The sequence below is a fragment of the Hylobates moloch genome, unplaced genomic scaffold (assembly GCF_009828535.3).
Source record: "Hylobates moloch isolate HMO894 unplaced genomic scaffold, HMol_V3 SCAFFOLD_13, whole genome shotgun sequence".
Lineage (NCBI taxonomy): Eukaryota > Metazoa > Chordata > Mammalia > Primates > Hylobatidae > Hylobates > Hylobates moloch.
This window is the reverse complement of record NW_026652288.1, coordinates 71,343,370-71,358,505: the sequence shown is the minus strand read 5'-3', so window position 1 is coordinate 71,358,505 and position 15,136 is coordinate 71,343,370. Positions and strand designations below refer to the sequence as shown.

The 15,136-nt window shown below is 42.4% G+C and overlaps 1 protein-coding gene and 1 pseudogene across 1 annotated transcript in view; one reads left to right on the top strand and one right to left on the bottom strand.

Moving 5' to 3' along the window:
• The first annotated feature begins 797 nt into the window (after positions 1–797).
• On the top strand, positions 798–4,386 carry LOC116481191 (keratin, type II cytoskeletal 8-like; annotated as a pseudogene).
• A 407-nt stretch (positions 4,387–4,793) lies between these two features.
• Positions 4,794–15,136, bottom strand: part of GMPS (guanine monophosphate synthase) — a 101,591-nt gene continuing 91,248 nt past the window's right edge. The window contains exon 11 of the mRNA XM_032172036.3: positions 4,794–4,891. Within this exon, the coding sequence (XP_032027927.2) occupies positions 4,794–4,891 (98 nt within the window). The remainder of the gene's footprint in view (positions 4,892–15,136) is intronic.

The window sequence follows — 15,136 nt, the reverse complement described above, 5'->3', positions numbered from 1 at the left end:
ACCTCGCTCCCCGGCGGAGGCGGAGCAGGCCCGACATAAACTTCCCGGCGCGCTAGCAGAGGCGTCACGGACGGGCCGGCCCCTAGCGCCATTCCCCGAGGCCCGGAGGCGGCTCCCGCCCCTACTCCCCACACTCGGGGTCCCGGCGGAGACCGGCCCCAGATCCACAGCCCCTACCCCTCCGGCGTCGTCCCCGAGTTTACCTCCAAGTCGCGGCCTTTGTTCTTGAAATTCTTGAGCCGTTGGTTGTCCAGTTTCTCGTTGTCCGCCATGGCCGGGCCGGTGACTCCTTCCCCCGCCCGGGCCCCGCGGGATCCGCCCCAACCACCGCGCCGCACCGACACTCCCAGGAACCGGGCCGCCGCCTGAGCTGCTGTGCCCGCCGCGCCGCCGCTTCCTTCCTCCTCTCACCTGCCTCCGCCGCGGCCTTCTCCTCTCCCCGCCCGCCCCCCCGCGCTAACCCCAGCGCGACTGCAGCTCCGGCAAAGACAACTGTGGGGCCGGGCGGCGGCAACGGCGGCGGAATGTGCTGCCGGCTGAGAGGGGGAGGCAGCCTCGATCTGCAGGCCCCGGCGCTGCGGCCACGCCCATCGCCTCCAGCCCAGCTCGCCCATTGGCCAACCAGGCTCCGGTGCGTTCGACCAATCTAAAGGGGCGATGGAGAGCCGGGGCGGAAAGAGCGAACGGAAAGGGGAAGCGAACGACGCTGGGAGGAGCCGGCTCCGGGCCGGGAGGGGTGCGGCGGGGGCAGGCTGGGAAGGACCACATGCCTTCGGAGAGAGGGGTTGGAAGCAACAGAGAAGTAGACTTCAGGAGAAACCAGCAAGGGGAAAGAGAGGCCCGGGAACGCAGCAGGGCGAGTTGTTTTGCTCCACTCGTCCGGGAAGCCCTAGATGCCAGGGGTTCAGGGTCGAGGCTGCGTTAAAGTAACGTTCTTTTCTCCCCGGGCGCGCCCTGTCTTCCTGGGCATTCCTTGCGCTCTCCGTTCGCTTTGCAGAGAGATCTGAGCTTCGCTCTCTCCTGGGTTGGACACTCGCAGCTCCGTTCCCGGGCTGGGGCTCCCTGCCGTCCAGGGCCGGGTCTGGGGGCCAGGACCTGCTGGGATGACGTGAGTTGAGGAGGCTCAGCGGAAAGCGACAGGAAAGGTGGGTGGAAAAGGAAAGGGCCCATTAGACGAATCTGATTCATCTTCTGTGACTAAGCACCCGCAACAGGTAGGAATTTAGGCAGAGCTGGTGATCCTGGGACAATAGCACTTCCTAGGTAATTCGTCTTAGAAAGTTAAAGAAGCTGCTTGACCACAAAGTATGAACTTCTGGAGGGCGGGGCCCGTGGCAGCTGACAGGGAATATTGTCTGTTGGGAAAGGAAATGAGTTCCAAGGATACCAGGGACAACATTACCAGAGGCAGAAATGACACGAGATACAAAAGAACGTATTCAACAATTTCACAAAACAGAAATGGAAAATTATTTTAAAATATATTGAAATATCAACGAATACACGACACCTCAAATGTACAGGGATATGTAAAGCAGCAACTCGAGTCGGAAGCAAGGAATCGAGGCGTTGGGTGTGTTTAAACTTGGCGAGGTAGGGACAAGAGACCCTGATACAAACTCTTTCAGAATCGTTGACTCTCGGTCTTTTCTAGTATATTTTTTGAGTGGAACAACGTGCAGATAAGTGTTTAAAATGCAGATCTTCCTTAAGGAAACACTTTTAAAGGCAACAGAGGGGAATTTTTTTTTTTAAGTTAAAATGGAAGAAGTTAGTGGGTTTAACAGATATGAACAACTGAGTTTCCTTTGGGGGAGAGGCAATGAAAAGAGCCGGAGTACTTTAGGAATCACTTTGTAGAGGATATTGTAGTGGGGGAAAGGAAGGTAAAAATTTAGGAAGCAGAGTAGTACCTTTAAAGTCGTCAGTACTTTATATACATCAACTGGGCTATGGACAACAGAAGCTGTGCCTGGAAATAACTCACACTGAAAGTTAACTTGAATATAAATTTAGAACAGATCTTAAATACAAATGATGATGTTCATTATAAACTGTTATTCTTCAAAGACTCATTTAACTGAAGTAACATACCAGAGCACTGATGTTTTTCAAAATGAGTTTAGGATAAGAAAATTCACTTGAAAAGCTGGAATATGTATGTATTTTGCGCCATCATGGATTTTATCATAAGCAGTGTTCAAGAAAACAAATTACCAGCGAATTCCCACCCTATGAGTAAAAGTTATCTTGTCAACATATCAATAGATGAACATTTTGTACTTCTTGGAATATATTTCATGGTAGCTTTCATGATGAAGTTTATAGACGTGTCTGTTATATGTCTCCATGTCTCCAGCTACAACTGAGTGTCTCTGATGATTAAACAACAACCCGAGTTTTCTCTCCGCAGAAGACTCCTAAAAAAGGGTTGTGATTAGTTACCAACTGAGAAAGATGCAATACAAATAGGAAATAACTGCAATTTATAATTTTATTTGTTTATCTAAAATTTGTCTTCCTCCCTAGACAGTAAGCTCTCTGAAGTCAAGAACCATAGTTGTTTTGTTCACTACTGTATACCCAGCACCTAATAGTACTTGGCACATAAGTACTCAGGGACTATTTGTCAAATGCAAGACCATATGCCCCTAAAGCAGGAGTCAGGAAAACCAGAAAAAATGCCTTTAAGTATTACAGAAATGCTGCAGGCCTCCACTTAAATTGAAAAGCAAGCTAACCCCTCTTGATAAAAATGTGGATTGAGATCAAGAAGCAGCTTCTCCGCTGCTTCTGGAATCTCCACCTGGTTCAGCCTGCTGCCTCTGCTCCTGCTTCCACCATGTCCATCAGGGTGACCCAGAAGTCCTACAAGGTATCCACCTTTGGCCCCCAGGCTTTCAGCAGCCGCCCCTACACGAGTGGGCCCAGTGCCTGCACCAGCTCCTCGAGCTTCTCCCTAGTGGGGAACAGCAGCTTCTGGAGTGGCCTGGGCGGAGGCTATGGTGGGGCCAGCAGTATGAGAGGCATCACCACCATCACAGTCAACCAGAGCCTGCTGAGCCCCCTTAACCTGGAGGTGTACTCCAACATCCAGGCTGTGTACATCCAGGAGAAGGGGCAGATCAAGACCCTCAACAACAAGTTTGCCTCCTTCACAGACAAGTACCGTTCCTGGAGCAGCAGAACAAGGTGCTGGAGACCAAGTGGAGCCTTCTGCAGCAGCACAAGATGGCTGGGAGCAACATGGACAACATGTTCGGGAGCTGTATCAACAACCTTAGGCGGCAGCTGGAGCCAGGAGAAGCTGAAGCTGGAAGCGGAGCTTGGCAACATGCAGGGGCTGGTGGAGGACTTCAGGAACAAGTATGAGGATGAGATCAATAAGCGTACAGAGATGGAGAATTAATTTGCCCTCATCAAGAAGGATGTGGATGAAACTTACATGAACAACGTAGAGCTGGAGTCTCACCTGGAAGGGCCAACTGTATGAAGTGGAGACCTGCGGGCTGCAGTCCCAGATCTCCAACATGTCTGTGGTGCTGTCCATGGACAGCAGCCACTCCTGGACATGGACAGCATCATCGCTGAAGTCAAGAGGCAGTGCAAGGAGGTTGCCAACTGCAGCCGGGCTGAGGCTGAGAGCACGTACCAGATCAAGTATGTGGAGCTGCAGATGCTGGCTAGGAAGCACAGGGATGATCTGCGGCATACAAAGACTCAAATCTCCAAGATGAACCGGAACATCAGCCAGCTCTAGGCTGAGATCGAGGGCCTCAAAGGCCAGGGGGCTTCCCTGGAGGACGCCATCGCAGATGCTGAGCAGCATGGGAAGCTGGCTGTTAAGGATGCCAATGCCAAGCTGTCCAAGCTGGAGGCTACTCTGCAGCGTGTGAGTACCAGGAGCTGATGAACGTCAAGCTGGCCCTGGAAATGGAGATCGCCACCTACGGAAAGCTGCGGGAGGGCTAGGAGAGCCGGCTGGAGTCTGGGATGCAGAACGTGAGTATCCATATGAAGACCGCCAGTGGCTCTGCAGCTGATCTGAGCTCGGCCTATGTGGGCCTCACAAGTCGTGACCTCAGCTATGGCCTGGGCTCCAGCTTTGGCTCTGGCACAGGCTCCAGCTCCTTCAGCTGCACCAGCTCCACCAGGGCCGTGGTTGTGAAGAAGATCGAGACCCGCAATGGGAAGCTGGTGTCTGAGTCCTCTGACTTCCTGCCCAAGTGAACAACTGTGGCAGCCCCTCCTAATCTGCCCCTCTTGTGGCTGCCACAGACTCCAGGAGGGAGGCTGCTGTGTGGGGAAGCACAGAGAACAGGAGACCCCCCTGAGGCTCAACCCACCCGTGGGGGAGTTTACTGTCTGGGGACCCCCCTTGCTCATGCTTCCAGCTACAAAACAATTCTGTTGTCCAAAATAAAACCTCAGCTAGCTCCACCAAAAAAAAAAAAAAAAAAAAAAAAATTGTGGATTGAGTCATTATTGCTTCTAGTTTACTGAGTTCCTTCTATTTATATAAATTCTTGATTTGGTATCAAGCTCATTCTGGGGTGAAAGTTTAGGGAATAAATCAGACATACATTTCAGGGCAAAATCCCCTATGTATTTAAAAGTAGTTGTGACACACTTTGTTAAACAATTATCCTTAATTATAATTCTTAGTCTATTGGCTTAAATTTATTACTTGAAAATGTCACTACTCGTTTGCCAAGTTTACATGTTTAGTGTTTATACTTACAGTTCTTCCCAGATAGAAGATACATAACTTATCAAATGGGCAAAGAAGTCCTTCAGGGAGTTGGTAATAGCTCTACGTGCTGATTGGTAATTGAATTAGCAGGATATGGTAGATTTAACTGATTAGGAGGTTTCAATTTAACTTGCTGAACTAAGGAAGTAAAATGCAGAATTATTAACCATTTCAACATTATCTTAATTTGGGATGTGATAATTCATTACCACAAACTGAGTGGCTTAAACAACAAACATTTATTTCTCACAGTTAGGGAGGATGTGAAGTCCATTATTAAGGCCGATCTGGTATCTGGTGAGAACTCACTTCCTGGTTTGGAGATGGCTACCTTCTTATTGTATCCTTGTATGTTGGATAGTAGCCAGGAGGCAAGCTCTCATATCTCTTATACGGGCACTAATCCCACTCATGAGGGCTTCACCATCATGACCTAATTACTTCCCTCAAACCTCACCCTTAACGCCATCACATTGGGGGTTAAGATTTCAACATAAATTTTGGGGGAACACAAACATTTAGTACATAACTAACACAGACTATTTAACAAAGATGATTTTTTATGTGTATGAAGTATAGTTGTTATAACCAAACACAAGAAAACCTATTCTGTATCTGAGACGTGTTTTGCAATAGGCTATTTGGTGTTAGGTAATGATCTTCTGACTTGTAATCACTCTTGGTATTGGGAAAGTCTAAAATATTATGGAGATACTTGCTTTCAGTGTGTCATGAAATTCTCTGAGTCACTTTCTGAATAAAGAAACTGTTCTGCAACAGACATTTGTGAAAAGATTTGTGAAGACTTACACAGGATTTTGGTTGATCAAATGCAATCTCAAAAATAATTATACTTGTTAAGCAGTTTAGACTCTTCTCATGATATATGCATTAAACTGAAGATTATAGAATCTTTCTTTGTAATATGGATCCTATGGTTTCTGTTACTGTTTGGGGTAATACCTTAGATTATGTTTGATTTCCGGAGCAAAAGCCTGGGTAGTGTTGGTTGAAAAAAGAAGGAATTTCTTTCTTTCTTTCTTTCTTTTTGAGACAGGGTTTCACTCTGTTTCCCAGGCTAGAGTGCAGTGGTGCAATCTCGGCTCACTGCAACCTCCGCCTCCTGGGTTCAAGCAGTTCTCCTGCCTCAGTCTCCCACGTAGCTGTGATTACAGGCACTGGCCACCACACCCAGCTGATCTTTGTATTTTTAGTAGAGACAGGGTTTTACCATGTTGGTCAGGCTGGTCTCGAACTCCTGACCTTGTGATCCGCCCACCTCGTCCTCCCAAAGTGCTAGGATTACAGGCATGGTACTGCGCCCGGCCTCAGGAATTTTATATGTTGCTAAATCTTACTAAAATATAATTGTTTTTGTTACAGTTGGACTGCTGCTTTTTTGAGAGAAAAATATTAAGCCTTTGGTAATATACCTTTATTTTCTCTGGAAAACGAAGTTGATCAGGTAGTAGGGACTTCATTCATTCATTTTCATTGCCAGACTTTTCTGACTTATAACTTGGGGAGCCTGGAGAAACAATTGTTACCAAATATTGAGCACCTGCCATATTCTAGGTCTAGGTGTTTTATCTACGCAAAGTGTTTTCTTTTAAAATTATTATTGTTATTTCTATTTCTGCTATTATAGGCAGATAATTTTGACTGAAGCCCCGGTAAAAGATGATAAATTAAAAGGCTAGCCATTGATATTATTATTTTATTATTTTTGAGACAGAGTCTCACTCTGTTGCCCAGGCTGGAGTGCAGTGGGGTGATCTCCGCTTACTGCAACCTCCACCTCCCAAGTTCAAGCGATTCTTCTGCCTCAGCCTCTCAAGTAGCTGGGATTACAGGTGCCTGCCACCATGCCCGGCTAACTTTTTTGTATTTTTAGTGGAGACATGGTTTCATCGTGTTGGCCAGCCCAGTTTCAAACTCCTGACCTCAAGTGACCCGCCTGCCTTGGCCTCCCAAAGTGCTAGGATTACAGGTGTGAGCTGCTGCACCTGACCATTGATGTTAATTTGATTGAGAGGGATGAATCTAGTTTTTCTTTAGCTTAGTTTTTTTTTTTTTTTTTTTTTTAACTTAGTTTTAACTATTTAATTGGAGAAAAACAGAATTATAGGCCTAGCCTTCAGGCCCAATAGTTCTCATTTCAGGCAAGCTCCCTACCCCTATCTTTTTTTGTTGTTTAAACTTTTTATTTTAAACTAATTACAGATTCATAGGAGTTCCAAAAAAATGTACAAGGAGATCCCATATGTCCTTTACTGAGTTTCTCCCAATGGTATCATCTTGTATAACTGTAGTACACTATCGAAACAAGGAAGTTGATATTGATATAATCCACAGAGGTTATTCAGAGGGGAGGCAAGACATTAGAATGTAAAGAATATATGAAAGTATGAGGCAACATCCATGTATTGGAACCTTTTATAACCTTATACTTTACAGGAAAAAATTCTATAATGACAGTGATGACAGTTGTTACCAAATATGGAGCACCTACTGTATTCCAGGTTTAGGTATTTTATCTATGTAAAGTATTTTATTATCGTTATTTGTATTTATTTTGTATTTCTGCTATTATACGCAGGTAATAGTTAATGAGCACTTTTGTGGCAGTCAGTCTTCTTTTTTTAGAGATGGAGTTTCGCTCTGTTGCCCAGGCTGGAGTGCAGTGGCGCGATCTTGGCTCACTGCAACTTCTGCCTCCTGAGTTCAAGTGATTCTCCTCCTGCCTCAGCCTCCTGAGTAGGCGCGAGCTGCCACACCCAGCTAATTTTTGTATTTTAGTAGAGACAGGAGTTCACCATGTTGGCCAGGCTGGTCTCAAACTCCTGACCTCAAGTGATCCGCCTGCCTCGGTCTCCCAAAGTTTTGGGATTACAGGCGTGGGCCACTGCGCCCGGGCTGGCAGGCATAAAAAGCACCTGTAATCCCAGCTACTCAGGTGGCTGAGGCAGAAGGAGAATCACTTGAACCCAAGAGGGAGAGGTCGCAGTGAGCCGAGATCATGCCACTGCACTCCAGCCTGGGCAACAGAGCGAGACTCTGTCTCAAACAAACAAACAAACAAAAAGACTGACTGCCACATAAGTGCTCAATAAGTATTACCTGCCTATAATAGCAGAAATACAAAAGAAATACAAATAATAATAAAATGCTCTATATAGATAATGTATGTATGCAATATATGTATGTTAACTCATTGAATCCTCACCACCACCCTATGAGTTAAGTATACTCACTTTACAGGTGAGAAAATTGAAGAACAAAGACGTTTAGTAATTTGCCCAAGATCACACAGTAGCTGGCATTTGAACTGGGCATGACACCAGAGCTGGCACTCCTAATTACCATGGAGGTACATAAACTTTACTGTGCATAGCAACCTTTAAAGGTAGACATTTCTATTTTCTGTATGAGGAACCTGAGGTTCAAAGAAGCTAAGTAATTTGCTCAAGACCCTACACAACTAACAGGTGCTAGAACCCTAGTTGGAGTCCAGCCCTGCCTAGCTGTAAACCCCTGTGATTTCTAGTTGACCATTCTAGATAGACCCTGGCCTATCACACTGATCTCAGCTGGATCTCTGAAGAGGTCTAGTTCTGAAATGCCCAAGGAAATGGTTTGCAAACTTCAGAATGCATTAGAATCACCTGGAAGGTTAAAAACCAGATTGGTGGCCTCTATCCCCAGGGTTTCTGTTTCGGTAAATTTGGGACAGCCTTTGAAGATGTGAATTTCTAACGAGCTCAGAGGATGCTAATGATGTTTCAGTTCCTAGAATACACTTTGGCAACTACTAAATCTGGCCCAACAGAGCTCATTATGAGGTAGTTTCAGCATTAAGATAAGAACAGAGTTAAAATAAGGGTTAATTAGGCATCACAGTAATAGATCATATATTATGCAACACTTCAAAATACCGCATGTTGGCTGGGCATGGTGATTCACAACTGTAATCCCAGCACTTTGGGAGGCCGAGGCAGGTGGGTCGCTTGGGCACAGGAGTTTTGAGACCAGCCCGGGCAACATGGTGAAACCTTGTCTCTACAAAAAAAAAAAAAAAGAGAGAAAAAAAAAGAAAAAATTAGCCGGGTATGGTGGCATGGTGGCATGCGCCTGTAGTCCTAGCTACTCGGGAGGCTGAGGTGGGAGGATCACTTGGGCCTGGGAAGTTGAGGCTGCAGTGAGCCATGATTGCACCACTTCACTGCAGCCTGGGTGACAGGAGTGAGACCGTGCATCAAAAAAAAAAAAAAAAAAAAAAAAAAAAAAGTAATGAGTGTGTAAATTCATTGCTATAGATTTCTTACTTGAAAAAATGTACCAAATAATTAGTGTTTCAAGGACAGCATTTAACAAGCCAGTAATACCCAGTTCCATACTACTTTCTGAATAGATGTATGTACTACTTTCCTGGGTTTCTCTCTGCTTCTAGTTTTCCTCTTGAGTTTTCTCAAATGCTATTTTCTTTATGGCATTCTTCACCAAGACTGGCTCCATTGAGCATGCAAAGTCTATTCTGAGTTTTTTGGTGTTAGCTTAAATCTCATATACTCTGCCACTGCCTTCCCTAGCTCCTTGAAGGAACAAGCCTGTCCTCGTTCTTGAATCAATTCTCAAAGAGACAGATTGTCTCCATTAACTATGCTTCCTCTTTTTCTGAATTTTAGCCCATTTGCCAGATACTCTGTTTCCCTTCTGCTAGTCTCCTTCTCAAGGCTCTCCCGCTAGGGGTCCAGTCAGGAGGATTGGAGTTTCCTGCCCCATCTGGACTGACCTTTTGGAACTATCTCTGACATCAACAAACAAAACGGAACTACTGGGTTAGCTTCTCTGTTTTTAGTCACCCTGTTCAGGGGGATTCCTTTTCAATCAAAACAAGGAAAAAACGAAAACTGTTCATTTTTAATCCTTTTTTATTTCTGCTAATGGTGCTACACAGTTACTTGAGCTGAAAACATTAAGTAACTTTGATTTTTCATCCTTTTCTTTTGCATCCCACACTCAATCAATGCCAAATTGTAATGATTAAGTATCTTCACAGAGTCTCTCACATTTGCCTGCTTTTCATTCCCAATGCCTCTGCCCTGTTCAAGACTTGTAAGAATTGTTTCATATTCATGATATTTCAGAGTTGGGAGAAAGTATAAATATTACCTAGATCAACCATCCATTTTGTGCTTGAATTTTCACTTCAATATTCCCATCAGGTGGTTTTTCCAACCTCAATACTTCTTGAGTCATAGCCCATTAGTCTTCAGAGGATACTGTTAGAACGTTTTTCTTGTAAGACACATGTGCATCTAATCATTTAAAACAAAAAGTAATTGTAATATTTAGATATTTAGAGTAAAAGCAGTTAAATATCTATGGAAGTAACAAAGGGCAAATGCATTAAATAGAGCTCTTTTTTGTATTTGTGGAAATGGTATAATTCTATCTTCAGTAATACTACACACCTGAATTATAGGTTCTGTTTCGAAATGTGAGAATAGTAGTGCTAATCAGACTGGTGAAAATTAATTCTCATGAATATAAGTGTCTTTAATAATTTTAATGAAGACAGACTAATGTCCTAAAACAGATGACTGCCTTGGATAATCTCATATAAGTAGGATTCTGATGTGTTTATTGGTTGTTTTTCTTTATTACTGAGCATAGATTATATGTGATATATGGTACCATGTATACACACATGATTATAATTGTGTAACATGAATTAAAAGATAGTGTAAGATTGAACACTTCTAAGGCATGGGATTTAGTCTTGAAATACACACCTCATAGGATTTATCAGATTTCTATTTATAGTCTGTCACCATGTTATACAAAACCCTGAAGTCTCTTGGAGAACTTCTCAAATAGAATTTCAACAGATTCTCCAGATGCCTATGAAGTCAAAGGTTTATAGTTCCTTGTGTGCCATTTATGCCTAGTTACCACTGGTTACCTTATGATGGACTTCAGACAAAATCTTTAACAACAAATCTTTTAATTTTTTTCTTCCTGCTTTCCCACAGTGTTGAATCCTGGAAACCCTTGTCTTTCACCTACATGCTTATCCCAACACTTTCATTAGGGCCTGTTAAAGGTTGCTGTTCATGTAACTAATGAGAATAAGAGCCTGGTAAGTGTTAGACCATCTTTAGAGCCCATTAGATATTAGAATGTCTTGTGCCCTTGCTTTTTGGCTACAACCCTAAGATCTGCCTAATCAAACTTGATGTTCTACATGGCAGAACATAGCTACCATACTGATCCCAAATTAGACTTCCCAGGTTTTTAGTTCTACTTATAAATAGAAGCATCAGAGGAAACGTTTAACTTGTAGACAGATCAAGTCAATTAACAACTAGTAACACTACTATTTGGTTAAGTCAAGGATATCATAGGGCCATTTAGAGCAGTAGAAAAATATCAGTACCCAAGTGACCTAGAAGAGCTATTTAATTTCTAGAGGTAAGAAATACCTGTTGTTTTATATTTATCTTCTTACTTTTTTCTTATGCTTCTACTTGTGACATGAAAAGAGGAAAAAATTACCCTGCATTTATTGTCGAGATAGTCATTAGAATGGAAAACTCTTTAAGTGTAGTTAAATTTTGCCACAGAAGTCTTTAGTAATACCACACACCAGGATTATAGGCTCTGTTTTGAAATGTGAGCAGAGCCATATATCTCTGTCTCCTCGTTGGATTTCAGTCAGTCCTCTTGGAGGCACTCTTGTGACATGTGAAGTGATCCAAAGGGTACTCTGGCAAATCGTTGATCTTGGCACCCTTAAAATGCTAACTCCTTTTAGGGATAATTTGAATATAATTTGTGTTGACTTTATTACTCAAGATAATAACAAGGAAGGAAAGGGAAAGATAAACCAGATGTGTGTTTCTACCCACCACTCATATGCAACCCCTTACTGTAGTGTATATCTTAGTATATACTGAGTGTAATTTATAGTGTAATATATAGTACAGCATATATCTAAGGGTATAGTGTTGTGTATAGTCAGGCCTGGCTTTATGGACATGTGATTCATACAGCCAAACAGAGCTCCAAGCATGGCTTAAAACTCTGCTGTCCATGCTCTCTTACTTGCTACCATGTAAGATGTGACTTTGCTCCACATTTGTCTTCTGCCATGATTGTGAGGCTTCCCAAGCCATGTGGAACTGCGAGTCAATTAAACCTCTTTCCTTTATAAAAAAATAAAAATAAAAAAATAAAACTCTGCTGTCACTATCTTAGAAATTCTGTTTTTAAATTGGTGGCTCAACATTTTCATTTTGCACTGGTCCTTACAAATATGTAGTCTGCCATATTTAGCGTAGCATATACGTAGTACCATGTATCAGTGTACCTGTAGTGTAACATATGTACTTGTACTCCTTACCTACCCACAATTCTTTTTTCGCATGCATTCCTTCAGTTTTTTTTTCTTAAAACTGTCTATATAATATTTCCAGTTTAAATGTAAACAAGTGATATGGTTTTGCTCTGTCGCCACCCAAATCTCATCTTGCAGCTCCCATAATTTCCACGTGTTGTGGGAGGGACCCAGTGGGAGATGATTGAATCATGGGGGCAGGTCTTTCCCATGCTGTTCTCATGATAGTGAATGGATCTCATGAGATCTGGTGGTTTAAAAAATGAGTTCTCTGCACAAGCTCTCTCTTTGCCTGCTGCCACCCACATAAGATGTGACTTGCTCCTCCTTGCCTTCTGCCATAATTGTGAGGCCTCCTCAGTCATGTGAAACTGTAAGTCCAGTAAACCTCTTTTTATTTTATTTTTTTTTTGTAAATTGTCCGGTCTCAGTTCTGTCTTTATCAGCAGCATGAAAACAGACTAATATAACAAGTAAGGTAAATGTAAATAGAATCATACTACATATACCATTCTGAAACCTGTTTTTTTCATTTAACACATTAGGGACATTGCTTCCTATTAATTTATCTCATACTTTGTGATTTCTGAAGAATATTGTCTGGTGTAGATAAACCATAATTTATTTAATCAGTCTCCTACTGATGGACACATGTTGTTTCCTGTTCTTTGCTGTGACGGTGAACATATTTGAATATACTTGTTTGTGCATTTGCCCTATTATTTCCTTAGAATAAGTTTCTAGAAGTGGAATTGCTGAGTCAAAGGGTAAGAACATTTTACGAACATTTTAAAATGTGATAATACTTTTGGGTTGCTCCTCAGAATGATTATACCAGATTATACCAATCTAAATCCCACCAGTAGTGTACAAGCATGTTTGTTGCCCCACATGCTAACTGAGCATAACAACTCAATTTCATCTCTGCTAATCTGATAGTCCCTGCAATTTTTAATGGTCTTGGCCTGTGTTATTAGCTCACTGGAATATCACTGATTCTGCTAATATGGAATGGCAGTGTATTAAATTAAACATCATTGTATCTATCAAAGTGAGTACCTTTTAGGTAGTAATTTTGGATTGGCCTTTTTAGCCAAATATGAGGTACTCTAAGCTCCCAACTTTTCTTTTAAGCTAATAAGGTTTTTACTTTCCATGTGTACCATTTAGGGATCCTGTAAGTGCTCAAAGAGATCTTCAGGACACTGACCTTACTTTCTGCTCTTAATCCCTGACTATTTTAAAAAATTATTTTAAAACAAGTTCAGACTTTCAAAAAAGTTGTAAAAGAATAGTACAAAGAATTCCCATATACCTTTCATCCAAGTTCCCCAAATGTTAACATTTTACACATTTACTCTTGCATCCTCTCTCCCTTTCTCTGAACTCTCAGAGTTGAGTTGCAGACATGATGTTTCTACCCCAAATGCTTCAAGTTCATTCTCTTCCATAATCACAGTCTAATTATCTAAATCAGGAAAATTGACATGAAATTCTTATCTTTAGACATTATTTAAATTTCATCAATTTTCCCAAAAATATTCTTTATAGAAAAAGAAGAAAAAAAAATTTCAAGTTCAGGATTCAAACCATCACACATTACATTTAGTTGTCATGAATACCTCTTTTCTTTTTTTGATCATATTTTTTTCCAGACAAATCCCAGGATGATATAGATAAATACTTTTTGGCAATCTAAATACTAAAAATATGGTTGGTTAGTTTTTTTGTATCTATATGTTCTAAAGCAGAGAAAAATTGCTTAAAAAGGAAAAGATGAGGCTGGGCACAGTGGCTCATGCCTGTAATCCCAGCACTTTGGGAGGCCGAGGTGGGTGGATCACTTGAGGCCAGGAGTTCGAGACCAGCCTGGCCAACATGGGGAACTCCCGTCTCTACTAAAAATACAAAAATTAGCCGGGCGTAGTGGCGTGCTTCTGTAATCACAACTACTTGGGAGGCTGAGAAAGGAGAATTGCTTGAACCTGGGAGGTGGAAGTTGCAGTGAGCTGAGATCGCGTCACTGCACTCCAGCCTGGGTGACAGAGTAAGACTCTGTCTCAAAAAAAAAGAGGAAATGACAAGATCCAACAGGTTAGAGAAGTGGTGTATTCCGACCATAGATAATAGAAATTTGCATCATTGAATCATAAGTTGTAAAAAATTAAAATTTCAGAAACCTTTAACAATACTCTGAACTTTAAGAAAAGGTTTTCCAGAGACTTTCTAAATGGATTGTTTGCCACCTTTGCTAATAGTATCAGATGTTGAGGAGTTTTATTTGATTACATGCAAATAAAGTTACCTCTAAGTCCTTAGAAAGCCTAGAGAAAAGGGAAAATTGAACAGATATAATGAGAAATACCTCTTCCCACTCAACATTGGAGATGAACAGCATTTGTGTTCTTAATAAGATAACACTAAACAGCTTTCCTTTCTCTCGAATCTTTTGTTAAAGACCAAAATGACACGTAGATCCAAAATGGTGGCATAGCAGCAAGCTGGCTTCACTCTCCCCCACAGAAAACTAAAAACAAATATACAGCACCAAGATTATCACTAGCAATATCCCAGAACTCAAATATGAAGATGAGACAGTTTCTGTGCCCACAGAAAAGTGAAAAAACTCTGAGAAGACAGAGAATAGAACTTCCACATCCATGATATCCCTCTCCACATTTGGCCCAGCAATAAGGGTGTGAAAATTCTTCCCCGACACAGTTTCTACACTGGAAAAAGTGAGACTGAAGTGGACAACCAGCTTCCTCATCAATTTGGGTTCCCTGGCAGGAGACTTGTGCCTGCTTTAACCACAGGGCACATTGTGAGTGCCTAAAGGGAGAAATATCCCTGAGAATGGGCAGAAACAAAGGGAGGAGGCAGTACTACCATGCAGCCCTGAGAACTCTGCTGTGTAACTCAGCTAAAGGGGACACCAGATGAGAATGATTGCTCAGCAGCAACATGCTGTAGGAGATTTGTTC